This window comes from Suillus subalutaceus (assembly GCF_016647625.1).
Source record: "Suillus subalutaceus strain FC151 chromosome Unknown DFJ58scaffold_26, whole genome shotgun sequence".
In the NCBI taxonomy this organism is placed as follows: domain Eukaryota; kingdom Fungi; phylum Basidiomycota; class Agaricomycetes; order Boletales; family Suillaceae; genus Suillus; species Suillus subalutaceus.
Window position 1 is genome coordinate 13,413 of NW_024540275.1, and position 13,067 is coordinate 26,479.

Here is a 13,067-nt window from a genome sequence, read left to right on the forward strand (position 1 = left end):
AAATATCGTCAGTAGGTTTCGAACCAACTCCAAGAGAAACAGATTTTGACTCTGTTGTGGTAACTACTTGGCTAAGACCAGTTGAATGGACCCCTGAGGAAATCATCCATGAGTCTTAATGTCAAGGTGAGTTCCGATAGAAAAAACATGTCATTCCGCAAGTTTCGAACCTGCGCAGTGGAAGAGAAACAAATTTTGATTCTGTTGCAGCAACCACTTGTCAAGACCAGTTAAGATGAACATCCGACGAAACCATCCATGTGAATGTCGAAGTGTGTTCCGATAGGGAAAAAAATTTCTCAGGTTTGACAGATTTTGATTCTGTTATGGAAACCTCCTGTCTATAAGCATCCATGAGTGAATATTTGCATCTTCAAGACATGTTCCGATAGAAAAAAACCTTGTCACCGACAGGTTTCGAACCTGCACTGGCACAGTCCAAGAAATTTGGATCCTGTTGTGGTAACCGCCCTGGCCAGGACGAAGTTGAGATGAACCTCCGAAAAACCATCCATGCCATGAACGTACCATCAAGGCGTGTTCCGATAGAAAAAAAACCTGTTGATCGGCAAGTTTCAAACCTGCACAGTCTAAGAGAAACAGATTTCGATTCTGTTGGGCGAGTTGTGGTAATGATTCGCTTTAGCCAGGACGCTTGTCCGAAAAACTGTCCATGAGTGAATGACAAGGTGTGGTAAGATGTTTGTCGGCAGGTTTGAATCCGTACCACCCAAGATTTCGAATCTGTTCTGGTGCCAGTTGGCTATGATTAGACCTTGAAGGATCCATCCATAAGTAGAGCATCCTGCATCGACAGTAGGATCACATAGGATTACCAGTCATTTACCAACGCAAATGAAATAAAAAGACCAGTTCGATGGATGTCAGGAATAAGCCAGTCAGGGGCTGGCAATGGTGCCGTTATTTTGCTAACACTGACAGCTCTCACATCAAAAAGTGGAATCGTACAGCCACAAGGTAATGTTTTGATCAGTGACTGCATGTTTGGATCAAAAGCTTTTGCCAAACAACACCTCAAAGATAAACCTGTTTTGGAAATGATGTCTTCCAGACAGATCGTCTAATAATGGAGTACCTCTTTGTATTCGCTCAATCACATGAAGAATTTCGTGTGCCAGAGCTCCTCTCGATATCTGAGCTTCATGGCTTTACGATAGGTTTTGATCGCTACGCCAATGTCCTCGACAAGGCCATCAAACAGCCATTCATGATCCTGATGCTGGACAAGGAAGAGCATGCACATATTTTGGCTCAGAGATGCATCCTGATAAAGTGTGTGTTTTATACTATTCACTAACTGTCTGCTCAAAAGACACCTAACAATCCTAATCAGGTCTGTTCATGAGTTCTACGCCGAGGGCGCATCCTACGAGGTGCTACATGAACAAAACAGCCGAGCTCGTCCGCAATGGGAGCGATACATCCCAGACACATCATTCAAATTTAATGTTCTAGGATACAATTTTACCATCAGCCAACGTCGCCAGCGTCAGATCATCGAAAGCTTCGCATACATGGACTTCTTGGGTAAGATTGAGATGAAGAACCCAGAAATTACTCTCACGGTTTTTGAGGAGTGTACGTTCTCCATACCTTTATGTAGTATTTTCGCACAATTTAAGCTAAAATTTGCGCATGATCACCAGACGAGAGTGGCCGAGCACCCGATGGTGGACTGCACAAGGATGGTGAATTCACCCGAGTCTACTTCGGCAGGTTGGTGCGTTTCGCATACCTTCTACCTGTTCATTGGCTGAATCGTCATTCATCTGTAGGTCGTAGATGGAACTGCGCGCTCACTGATGGGAACCTTCGACGTTAAGAAACGCCAGTACTTCGGAAACACCAGCATGGAGGCAGAGATTTCCCTCTTGATGGCGAATCAGACGCTAGTATGCTTGTCCTGCGCTTACTTGTGATCGAGCTTACATGCTCGCTAGGCATCCCCTGGGAAATTAATCTACGACCCATTCATTGGCACTGGTAGCATGGCATATGTTGGTCAACTGTACTTCACCCAGCTCAGCACTGACAATTTCATCAGACCACAGCCTACTTCGGCGCTTTTGTCTACGGTTCAGATATCGACGGGAGACAAATGCGTGGAAAGGGCATGTAATTTACCGTTTCAAGTATCTTTGTGTGCCAACACCGTCTCGCAGATAAAACTCCAGGCATCATTCGGGCTGCTGCACAATATGGCGTAGCCTCCCGCATCATGGATCTTTGCACGTTTGACGTCACAAACCATCCATGGCGTTGTGGCAGCTTGTTTGACGCCATCATAACCGATCCACCGTGTATGCACCTTTCTAATCGACAGTATCGATTCCTCTAACAAGGGCGTATTGCAGATGGTGTCCGTGCAGGAGCAAAACGCCTCGGGCGCAAAAAAATCCGTGAAGATCGGCTTCAACCCGCCAATCCACGACCGTAAGTTCTTGGCTTCCAATATTCCTTGGGTTCACCAGAGTATTTCAATGTAGAAATGAACCTTACATACCCCCAACGAAGCCCTACGAGCTTTCTCAACTCATCACCGATCTCGTTCTCCTTGCGCGGTATCTCCTCCGCTCAGGCGGACGCCTCGTGTTCTTCCTACCTACGGTAAGCGACGAGTACGCCCCACCTGATATCAACACGGTATTATGCGAGGGAATGGAACTTGTAGCGAATAGTCTGCAGGATTTTGGAAGCTGGGGGCGGAGGGTAAGTTTATGGGCCTCGTTATATCGGGATGCCTGTGGTATTGATGCACTTGAATAGCTGATCACGATAAAGAAGACCGCGCATGCCAATTACCTGCCTCCGTCTTTTGATCCCGTGGGGGAAGCGGAGGAGAGCAGGGACACGCACGTTCCTGCGCACAAAGATTTTAGAGAGAAGTATTTCCAGGGTTTCAAGAGGGACGGCGAGAGATGAACTTTATTGGTACATCATGATCTCCATTCGCTAAAGTCAAGCCCTTGAAACAACTGCTACTAATGCAAGTTAGCAACACCAAGATCTGTATCGCGACTGGATCAACCTTGAAGCAAGGAATCTGGCGAGAAAGAGCGACTAGCAGCTAAACTTCTGAAGCTGCAGGTCCCGTGGAATACCAATAATGGGGGCAAACATTCAACACTGTTCAATCAAATAAGTGAAGGAATGCACTTCTCGCACATCTTCTCAGATCTGCACAAGTTCAATCCCTACGGGTACCGACGAATGCTTATAAATTATATTACGCCATATAGGCAGGTATACACTACTATTTTCACAGTGTCCCAGAACTTAATAGCAAAAATGTAGATCTAAACACCATGTGGTATAAACACTCGAGAAGCAAATATCACGAATGTGGTCATGCAACAATCCCGCCCCTAATATCATCTCTTGTCAGGCAACGGTATTGAGTCATCTTTATCTTGTATCGACCCCCTCTCCTCCTTTTCTATCGACCTGATGGACTGACCTGAAGAGGCCGTGGCTAATGTATCCATCGGCATCGCCTCCACATTCCGGTTTGGATCTACGTGTTGTGCCATGCGTTCATCCATCTCCCGCCGCGCCTGCTTTGCGCGTACAAACACCACGAGACAGGCCGCCGCCGCCACTATCACGCCGTGCAGTATGAACGCTGCGTGCATGTTATATGGCGGGGATGCAGTCGCCGATGCGCGGAGGGCACCTTCCGCTACACACAAAGAATGTCAGGAATACAACTCGTCGCTGAACTGGGGTGAGTGAGACATACCGAGTATGAATATAATGCCGAATGCGTTGCCTCTTGTGGAGGGAAGTAAGTGAGCATGAAGGTATGGGGCATAATAAATAAGTAAATGGGACTTACGAGCACCACAAAATAGCGGCACTTCCGTCTGCATTTCGGGTTACCTCGGCTCCTAACTCGAGACCGACTGGGAGCATGATGAGGGAGCTGATACCGATAATGGCCATGATCGCAAAGATACCGCCAGTGTTATCTGGTTTGACTGGGGGAGGATCAGCTCACGCGTCTCGTATCGAAGATGAGATGTATAGAAGGTGATAGGCACGATCATCAGAAGGTGATCGACTACGAACCACAAAGAACTTGCCACGTCATCGATTCGCTACGGACCAATGTACAAGACCGCACAAAAAGGGAAACTGTCCATGAAGTGAATAGAGCGGCACTCACCAGCCCAGATCAAGCTCAACCATCCTGCTGCAGAAATCGGGACAAGAATCTTTAGTGTTATGCCCAGATGGTGGGTCAATACCCGATCGAACAGGGGAGCAGTGCAGATACCGGTTATAACCCCACTAAGTAGGAGGGTTGCACCAAAGAGGCCTGCTATGGAGTCGCTGTACCCCTCAGGTTCCTGTGCCATGTTTAGTGATGATATTTGGTGCTGAGAATAAAGACTTACGAAATATTGCGCGGAAAGGATGCTGAGTGCGTTTGCCCTGTACAAGTCTCGTATGCGCGTTCATAAAGTGAGGTAAAAACACTCACGCGCCAACGAGTACACCAAAAAGTATCGCATTGATGGTGAAGTCCACCCGTTCGCGAGGAGCCATGTAAGCAGGGTCGCCGGGGCTAACTTTCCCGACCATCGCACATAGGAGGGAGTAGAGTGATTGTGACGCCTTGGAGCCTGCATATGCTGTTCGGCAAACTTAGTAACAGGTACATGGGGAACAATGTGCGGCACGCCGGACGTACTAGGTGGCGTTTTTGGTTCATTCTCGATGAGGAAAAGGGCCGGGACGACGGCAGTAGATATGATTGCTAGGACCAATATCTGTCCCAGAATACTATCAGCAACACAACAATAGAAAGTTTTTGGGGACTCACAGATTCCCTTGCCGTACCAACTAGAGGACTAATCATTTGACCAATCGCGCCACCTACAGGATTGGCTGGTGGATCCCAGTTAAAGGCTATGATATCAAAAATTGGTGAAGGAGGCTCACCGATGGCGATCACCATTGTTGCTGTGGTTCGCCCTTTGAGATCAAACCACGTCTCGGAATACTTTGGACCAAGGACTTGGAAGATAGGTTGGGATATTGCTGAGAAGAACTGCATGTGATGACCCGGTGCAGATAGGATTGATTGAGTCACATGGGGTTAGATAAGAAAGAAGTACGCACCTGTCCGAGTATGAGTAGCGTATAAGCGCTCTCAGAGGACAAGGACGAGATGGTGCCCGCATAGCGCACCCAGCCCGATATGAGGAGCGTCACTACACCGACTTCAGCCTTTCAGAAAGGTCTATATTAGTTGAAGCACGATAAGTAGAAGGGACTCACACAGCGACGAATGCCGAAGCGCGAGCAGAAAACGGGAACGAGGAGTGAGACGGGGAGGTAGACGCAAGATATGATGTTACCGAGCCAGTTCACCTGGTCGACGGAAATGTGAAAGGCCCGAGCAGCTATTGGAAAGTATTAAGTAGAATATTAGCACTGATGATGAGTACGCACAATCAGTCGATATGGGCCCAAACCATGCCCAGGGCATACCAGTCACGAGGCCCAATAAAATCTACGGGGCAATGAACATCACAAGGTGTTACAGCACGAGATCTGGTAGACTCACGAAACCAACAAGGCCAGTGAAACGGCGCTTATACAGGCGGTAAACGGGGAGTTGCTCGTTCTCCTCTTTCGATTCTTCGACAAGACTGGTATCGGTAGCCTTGGCATCAGGGTATAATTCAGAATGCATGCTCGAGATGGTGTGTGATTGAAAAGTGGGAATATCCTCTATGGCCATAGGGTTGATTGACCGAGTCGAGTAGTCGCTGTAGTAAAAATACTGATACAAAGGGATATGATGGCTCGGTTATATAGTAGTGTGAAAATTGATAAGAGCCTAAGGGGAGACTTGAAACATGTATTGTCGAACCGGGGGCACTATTAATTGTGCGGTATCTATGGCTCTGACAGCACCAGGTCTATATGACCCGTTGTCACGTCGGTCCCTTGTCGGTCCCCCTGAAGTTTGGCCACAGCTTTACTCCCAAATCAAGCTTAATAGTACCCGGCGGCCTCGAAACTAGTACTATAAAGTTCCGTTAGTTCTGTGCCTCGCACGGTATTTTTTTAGACGTCTCACACTCGCGGAGGTTATTTCAAGGTTACTTCAGGGTTAGTCCCTTTGTCTCTGAATCAGTCTCTTATTTCTACCAAGGGATGCATCGATGAGGGAAACATAGAGCTTTCAAAACGGACCCGCGAAAGTTAAGTAACCGAAAGCGTGAGAATTTGTGTATTATATACTTGGACCAATAGACTGCGCAATCATGCACATGATCACTTGCTAACTCTGCGCATGGTTGATGTCAGGTTGCCTATAAACTGCGGCCCTAAAACTAGCTGTTGCCTGGAGTAATTCCATACATACTAGAGGACGGAATTGCTTCTTCTGCGAAGCTGCCAGCGCAACTTGAACAAATGCAATGTTCCCTGTGTTCTAAATAGTCTGCTAATGGCAAGTAAATGAAATTCACGACACAGCGTGGTCAACACACCGCGATAATCTCGCTCCAGGGCATAGTTTCCTATCACATGAATGAAATTCGAAGCACAGCGTGGTGAACATACCACGATCACAGGTCACAGCTTCCTATCATGGTATACTTAGACAATCTGTTATTCCTAAAAATACATAGCAAGCCTTTTCACATACATGAAAGTCAACCGGTACCGATGATCTCCAGCTGAAATCAAGCTCGATATAGATCCTTACTAGTTAACAGGCAGGGAAAAAAGGATCCTCAACGCCAAGTCAGGCAAATAAATAATCATAAAACGTCCCCTTTGCATTCTTCCCCGTTTTCTTCCCTTGTTGCTTCATCCTTCGCATAGGCAGCGGTCTCCTCGCAGGGGACCTTGATGGCGACGACCCGCTCCGAGGCTCGTTCCACGCACTGAATCGGGTACGCGTATTCCGCACGTATACACCGCCGTTTCCTTGCACATCAGTTGCGCGTGGGGTCCTCTCCAAATTATTAGCTTCCACTTCTAGGGAGAGCGACTCTACAGATGCCGCGAACCCTTCGTCGAATTCAAAGTCTGATCCACCGATCACAGACCATGCCGTGGGGGATGAAGGTGCTTCCGAAATTGCCGAGAGCTCTCCAGCGTGTGCTTCATGTTCTATGTCGGATGCAAAGTCGGACTCCAGGTCAGACGTGTGAATGTCAGACACGAAATCTGATTCGGTATCAACTTGGGAAAGGTCTGTCGCAGGGGGCGTGTCGAGTGTTGAGGCCACGACTTGCGTGACTTGGGGTCGCAGTAGATATGTCAGGCGTTGGCCGTCGACCTCTTTACCTACGTAAAAATAATTCAGTTACAAAAATATTCGGAGCCCAGTCTATCACTTACTGAAGCTAACAACCCCATGCCACCGAGCCAGACAATGTACCACATACCTCTCAAACGCACCATCCGCACCATCCTTCCCAACAACCCACACAAGACTCAGCGCTCGTCTGCTTACCTCTAGTACATCTTCCCTCCCTCCCACCGACTCCCCTGGAAAAACCATACCCTGTTCCTCTCCCGGGTACGTCCCTCCCTCAAGCCAGGTGCACAAATGACCCTCAATGGCGTCCACTATATTCCGGGCGCCTGGTCTGGCTCTTAATGCTCGTCGGGCGCCTTTCAATGATAGGGAAAACAGTCCAGCAGAAGCACTCGCAGGGTCTCGAGAGCCAGGAATACTAGACGGTAGCACGGATGACCGGGGAAGATACGGAGGTAACGGGATGGGAAAAGTGGAGAGCTTCAAGGGGACCGGTACCGCATGGTCACCACGCGAGGGCGGCGCAATATGAGGGTTATCCGCAAATTTAGCTATTAACAGAGGGAGAAAGATATCAACGTGTGCCTTGTATGTGAATAGCGACACGACGCACCATTTTCCCGCCTCCGTATCCAGCGCTTCCCCTCATGTTCGTCCCGGCGCGCTTTAGAAATCGAGGTCTTGGGGGGCGCAGCTCCCGAACGCTCGCGGAGGTGGGCATATCGGTCCGCAAGCTTTGGGTTGCGCAAGATTGCGGGGAACGAGAGCGGAACGGGGCTGTCGTCTGGAGCCTGAGCCTCAGTTTTCCCAGAAGGTTTCTGAGATGAAACTTCGCCTATTTGCTTTGCATGTGATGGTACGGCCAATGACGGAAGGGATGACTCTGCAGCTGCATGTTCCGAGTCATCCACGATAGGGAGTGAGACTGTGGTGCTCGCTTCAGCCATACCGACAGTTATGGATTGTTATCTATGTGGGTCGGGTTAAGAACTGAGCCTACAGAATATATTATACGCTAGAGCATGATATTCATTTTGGACTCACTATTTGTAACTTCAGAGTCAGAGGTTAACGTTAATCAAAGAGACAAATGGCACGGGACCGTATGTAGCTAGTAGCGAGTCAAACACTGTCATACTCACAAAGATAAGATTCAATCGTACATAACCTCGGATGCAATTAGCACACTCGCTAGCGAGCCAAAAGCGAGCAACGTGCGATTAGTGCTAGTATACGACATTCATCGACTTCGAACTTCGAAGTCAACGTCAAATGTCGGTTAGGTCCCTCGCCTAGCTACCGATAATCAATCCTGCTAAGCACTACTAAACGCCGACCCGCCGCAATATCTCATCTGGGCAATGATCACAATCTGTTGGATGGTTTTTATCCTTTGCGACCTTGTACGCTGTCGCATGTACATAGCCTACGGAATATTTGATATCCGGAAACACAGTACTCCCTAAATTGCGATGGTGGACAGCAGGACGGATGTCCCGAACAGGACTGCGAAGATCAAAAACTGATGTCGCTCGAATTAGACCGGTGCATTTGGAATACGATCTCCAGCAACAAGAAACGCAGTTACTCACCATCATCAGCGTACGCACGATCTGAGTTCGCCGTTGTTCAAGCATCTTTGTATGATGGCTGACAGCTGTTCTTCATTTTCAACAAAGGTGGTGGTGAGATGCCTTTTGCAACCAGTGCTAATCTCCGACCTAGATTGAACTGTGTTTAATAAATCGCGAGCAGCGAAGATTTGGACGGGGGGGACGACTATGTGAATGATTTCAGCAGTAAGTCAGTCTTCAATGCACAATGGTACTTGAGCGTCAAACATATGTTTCTATAACGACTGCTGGGAAATGGGAGAAATATGGGTAATGGACGTACCGGTACGCCATTACGAAGGAATCCAAGGAAGGTTCAACTTGAATGCAGTGGGTGAGTGTCAAAGGCGAGAAATTAGGGCATGCTTATCAGCCCTTTACTTTGTCTACTTCCTAGTATTGAGCTACGACGTTTTGATAACAAAGGGTCGTGCCACGTCCCTTTGTTACAAAAATGCCATGGCTCTACCTGGCTTTCGTTCGAAATACAATCTCCCTTTGATGTTCTCCGGAATTTCTGTCACAAGATTACTAGACAAACGATGGAAGATAACGATCCTTTGTGCGCAAGCTTGGGATATGGTGAATCATGATTAACTCAATTTGATTTCGTCGGTTTTCATTAGCGCTCGGAAAAAGCCGGCACATGTCCAGTCATTCGGGCCGTACATTCCGCATATACCTCACTGTTTTTGCGTTTGACGAAGTTGGACGAAAAGCATCAACTGATGGCAATTAACTTTCCGTTCAATTGTTCTGCTAGATCTCGACAACTCAGCTGACGGTTCTTATTGTCTTGAAGTTTCCACTTGAAACATAAGTACATCTATGTTAACGCCCGCAGCCTCTCCATTTAACTACTTATATCCTGTCCGCACCTCCCCCGCACCTGTCATAAAGTCTGTGGCGTTGTCGCGGGGTTAATGAGACAGAAGCCCAACTAGGTTTTGTCACACTGTTCACCCAAATGATACAGGTGTAAATTGACCCTGATCAAACGAAATGAGACACTTGAGTTTTACATCATCCGACTGAGGGTGTCGTTGTCTCCGGGGCTCTGTAAGACTCATTAGCATCAGCGATCTGAGAGCCATGACGCTTTCTCAGGCAAGACATCGCCTTGGCTGATTTCGCTGCTCTGGAGGGTTATTGCGATCCACCAAAACTATGCCAACAGATTCACGCGTGATGGTTTTATGCCGAGGTCTGTGAACGGTAACCAACATCAGTGATTGAGAAAGTTCCGGGTAGTGTCACCTTTCCAAGACATAGTGGAATATTAACAATAGATATTACAATGTCACAGCAGGACACATGGTTAGTGCGGTCCACGAAATATCTCATTTCATAGACCACACGAGCCAAGTTCGGGCGCTTCGGTTGTATGTACAGCCATTGTCTCCCCTAGCCAGATCAAATAGAAGTCGTTCCTGTGGTTTGTTGCACATTGTAAGCTTTGAAACGAACACGTAGATTATGACAAATTTAAAAAGACCAGTTCGAACTTCCTGTATACTCATTCTAAATTGACAAATGCTCCTCGTGCCCTTGCGTCCGCGGGCCAGTCCTTCTAAGAACCAGTTCTCGTCCTCAATGATTGTGGATTTTGTTGGATGAAAGCTGAGACGGGGATGTGCCCAGAGGTCTGGATCCTCGCAGAGGACATCGGCGATAACGCCAAGCCCAGAAAGTTGAAGGACATCCCCATTGATGGCATCATATATGTGAAAGACGGACAGACTTGTTTAAACTTTAAACAACTCGCTGCGGGTATGGAACTTGAAGCTTTGAAGAGTGGGAAATAGATAGATGTCACAGGGAAGAGAAACATTCTCCTATTCGGAGACACTAGTCCGCGATAACCCGAGTGGGTGTTTCCATCGAAAAAACAATCATAAAAACGCAAGGGAAACCTATGTTGGGCGTCAAGCCAGGTGTTGTTAGAGTTGCAAGCACCGTTACGATTAAAGAAGTATTTTCCCACGTGTCTAGTATGTACAATGACACGTCCTCCACATAGTACCTTACTGCTCGTCCAGCACTACCATGGCACCCCGAAAGGACGTCAAAGGGCTTGCGCCAGTACCTTCAACACCAGCGCGCAGTCCAAATTCAGCTGTTTCTCCACTACCCGGTCCCTTGAGTACAAGTGTCCCTGTGGAGGAGCGCGAGGTTATCAAGGTCAACAACTATAACACGTCTGAGCTCAAGAATGCGTGTGATGATGCCCTCAAACGAGCACGTAACCTTTTTATTGAGGCTTTGAAAACATGCTCACATGGCCCGTCATCCCAGTACTTATCCAGACCTGTTTTATTTAAACAAATACATCTTCACACCGATGTGCGATTGGTTTTGGGATGGGCAGGCGTATTTACAGCAGCAGCTACGGGACTTTATGGGTGGAAAACTGACTTCGAGAAGTCGAAGCCAGGAGTCTGGGTTGGTTTCATACTGCAAGTGTTCACTATGAATCATCGCGATTTTTTTATTGAAAATATCCCGCATTACAGCTACCTCGTCCTCACCTCCCTTCAGACACTATACTCCTACTTCGTGGAGGGCGATACCATCTTTGTCGGCCGACGGAAAACCTTTTCAAAAAGAGTGAGTATAAAATAATTACTCCATCTTTCATTCTGCTTATTTCTCTTTAGATAATGACAGAACGGATAACGATTTCCTCGCGCACGGTCCCAGTGCCGTCCTCTGGATTATCTCTCAAGCCGAGCCCCACAAATTCACCATCATATTCACTTTCCATTAATTATGTACAGTCTACATCAGGGGGAAAATCTCTACTTGCGAAGGGCCGAACACACGAAGCCAAACACTACTCAGCCTTCTTCGATGAGAAGGGCGTGATGGCACAGGAGGTATTTGAGCGATGGATCGGGGAGCTGGTAGAGGCAGTGATGGAAGGAAAGGGGGCATGAATTGTAGATGCCTTTCATTGTTATACTTGAAGGTTGTGTTCTTGTGACCCCTCTTGGCTGACATTATATCTCTTTTGATGACGACCATGAGGTGAAATGTGGTCTACTTAACATCTATGCATGCCGTACGCGCCTGAAGTCGATCATACTATTGGTTACCACCAGTTCGTTCACGCCTCATCTCGTGCAGTCACTGGTATTGGGACGGTGTTTGAATTCTCAACATCGCACGCCTCTTGAGCGTGATTTGTGCATCGTTACGTGGCTATGCGACTCCGTTTAGCACCATCGTAGTCAGGCTATCACCAACGTTCATCACTCCTAGGCCTCAACTTCTGCTACACGACCACGGGTTCTCCATTTATGCCGATAAAGTGTTGGCATGGCTGCCCAAAACTATTGTATGACTTGTCCACGTGAAAGAGGGATGGGACATCCAGTAATTCTAGCACGTCGAACGGTGGAGTCTGAATCCCCGTGGGCTCGCACAGAGCAACTTCTCGCGGTTTCTTTCTCCCCTGCTCCGAGTCATTACGGACCGGAGTAAGATGATTGTACGAGTGTGGTGGAGTAGGTGGAGTTTCCTCGTTAATTATCACACCTTTCTGGTCAGATCGAAAGCTTGGTGAAAACGAGAGTTCTATAAGGCGCGGCATGTTTTAAACCTGAATATCAGTTCCCTCCTCTGAGTCCGATTGCTCCAAGTGAAAGAACATGTCTCAATCACCGCGTTCTAGTCCAAAGCAAGAGGATCACGTTGGATTCAGACTCCAGAGGCCTTTTCTACAACGAGATACCGCCGGCGATGTTGTTCATCACGTCATGCTGTGTTGTCATGAAAATCGTCGAAGAGTTGACCGAAAGGGGCGTGTATAAATATAGAAATTCTCTTTCTTTCACCGTCAGCATCTAATAAATTAAAAGCACAGCCAACTCCGAGTGCTTTCTCTTGCAGTCATGCATGTCTGTCTCCTACCCACAGAAATTTTACTCCACATATTCAATATCGACGGGGAAGAGAGCTACAATCGGAGACTTTTTTTTGGTTGTATTCCCCATATCCAATATCGACGAGGAAGAGAGCTACAATCGGAAACTTTTTTTTGGCTCGACTTGCTGTTCTTGCAAGGACCTGTAGGACATTCAAGGAGCCTGCCCTTGATATTCTTTGGAAACACATACATGGGTTTAAGCCACTCATCTCATGCCTGC

At 47.5% G+C, this 13,067-nt stretch overlaps 5 protein-coding genes across 5 annotated transcripts; 3 read left to right on the forward strand and 2 right to left on the reverse strand.

Annotated features, from left to right (window-relative positions):
- The first annotated feature begins 1,060 nt into the window (after positions 1–1,060).
- Positions 1,061–3,208, forward strand: DFJ58DRAFT_681108 (tRNA guanosine-2'-O-methyltransferase). Its single transcript, XM_041383215.1, has 10 exons — positions 1,061–1,293; positions 1,355–1,599; positions 1,668–1,741; positions 1,797–1,913; positions 1,962–2,018; positions 2,066–2,132; positions 2,184–2,321; positions 2,376–2,454; positions 2,508–2,730; positions 2,788–3,208. Exons 1-10 carry the CDS (start codon positions 1,088–1,090, stop codon positions 2,941–2,943), a joined length of 1,362 nt encoding a protein of 453 aa, XP_041246385.1. The 5' UTR covers positions 1,061–1,087; the 3' UTR covers positions 2,944–3,208.
- Positions 3,209–3,384: 176 nt separating this feature from the next.
- Positions 3,385–6,010, reverse strand: DFJ58DRAFT_775384 (MFS general substrate transporter). Its single transcript, XM_041389431.1, has 13 exons — positions 5,594–6,010; positions 5,479–5,539; positions 5,305–5,429; positions 5,146–5,253; positions 4,966–5,074; positions 4,847–4,911; positions 4,715–4,793; positions 4,505–4,655; positions 4,419–4,455; positions 4,187–4,370; positions 3,857–3,998; positions 3,761–3,792; positions 3,385–3,700 (listed from the first exon to the last, which is right to left on the reverse strand). The coding sequence occupies exons 1-13, from the start codon at positions 5,768–5,770 to the stop codon at positions 3,393–3,395; spliced, it is 1,578 nt and encodes a 525-aa protein (XP_041246386.1). The 5' UTR covers positions 5,771–6,010; the 3' UTR covers positions 3,385–3,392.
- Positions 6,011–6,625: 615 nt separating this feature from the next.
- DFJ58DRAFT_775390 (uncharacterized protein) lies at positions 6,626–8,444 on the reverse strand. Its single transcript, XM_041389432.1, has 4 exons — positions 8,351–8,444; positions 7,920–8,275; positions 7,387–7,857; positions 6,626–7,332 (listed from the first exon to the last, which is right to left on the reverse strand). Exons 2-4 carry the CDS (start codon positions 8,251–8,253, stop codon positions 6,785–6,787), a joined length of 1,353 nt encoding a protein of 450 aa, XP_041246387.1. The 5' UTR covers positions 8,254–8,275; positions 8,351–8,444; the 3' UTR covers positions 6,626–6,784.
- Positions 8,445–8,453: 9 nt separating this feature from the next.
- On the forward strand, positions 8,454–9,468 carry DFJ58DRAFT_775392 (uncharacterized protein). The gene is made up of 3 exons (XM_041389433.1): positions 8,454–8,761; positions 8,876–9,305; positions 9,361–9,468. Exons 1-2 carry the CDS (start codon positions 8,668–8,670, stop codon positions 9,034–9,036), a joined length of 255 nt encoding a protein of 84 aa, XP_041246388.1. The 5' UTR covers positions 8,454–8,667; the 3' UTR covers positions 9,037–9,305; positions 9,361–9,468.
- A 1,470-nt stretch (positions 9,469–10,938) lies between these two features.
- On the forward strand, positions 10,939–12,070 carry DFJ58DRAFT_775395 (microsomal signal peptidase 25 kDa subunit-domain-containing protein). The gene is made up of 4 exons (XM_041389434.1): positions 10,939–11,157; positions 11,215–11,375; positions 11,433–11,526; positions 11,577–12,070. Exons 1-4 carry the CDS (start codon positions 10,966–10,968, stop codon positions 11,853–11,855), a joined length of 726 nt encoding a protein of 241 aa, XP_041246389.1. The 5' UTR covers positions 10,939–10,965; the 3' UTR covers positions 11,856–12,070.
- Positions 12,071–13,067: the final 997 nt, after the last annotated feature.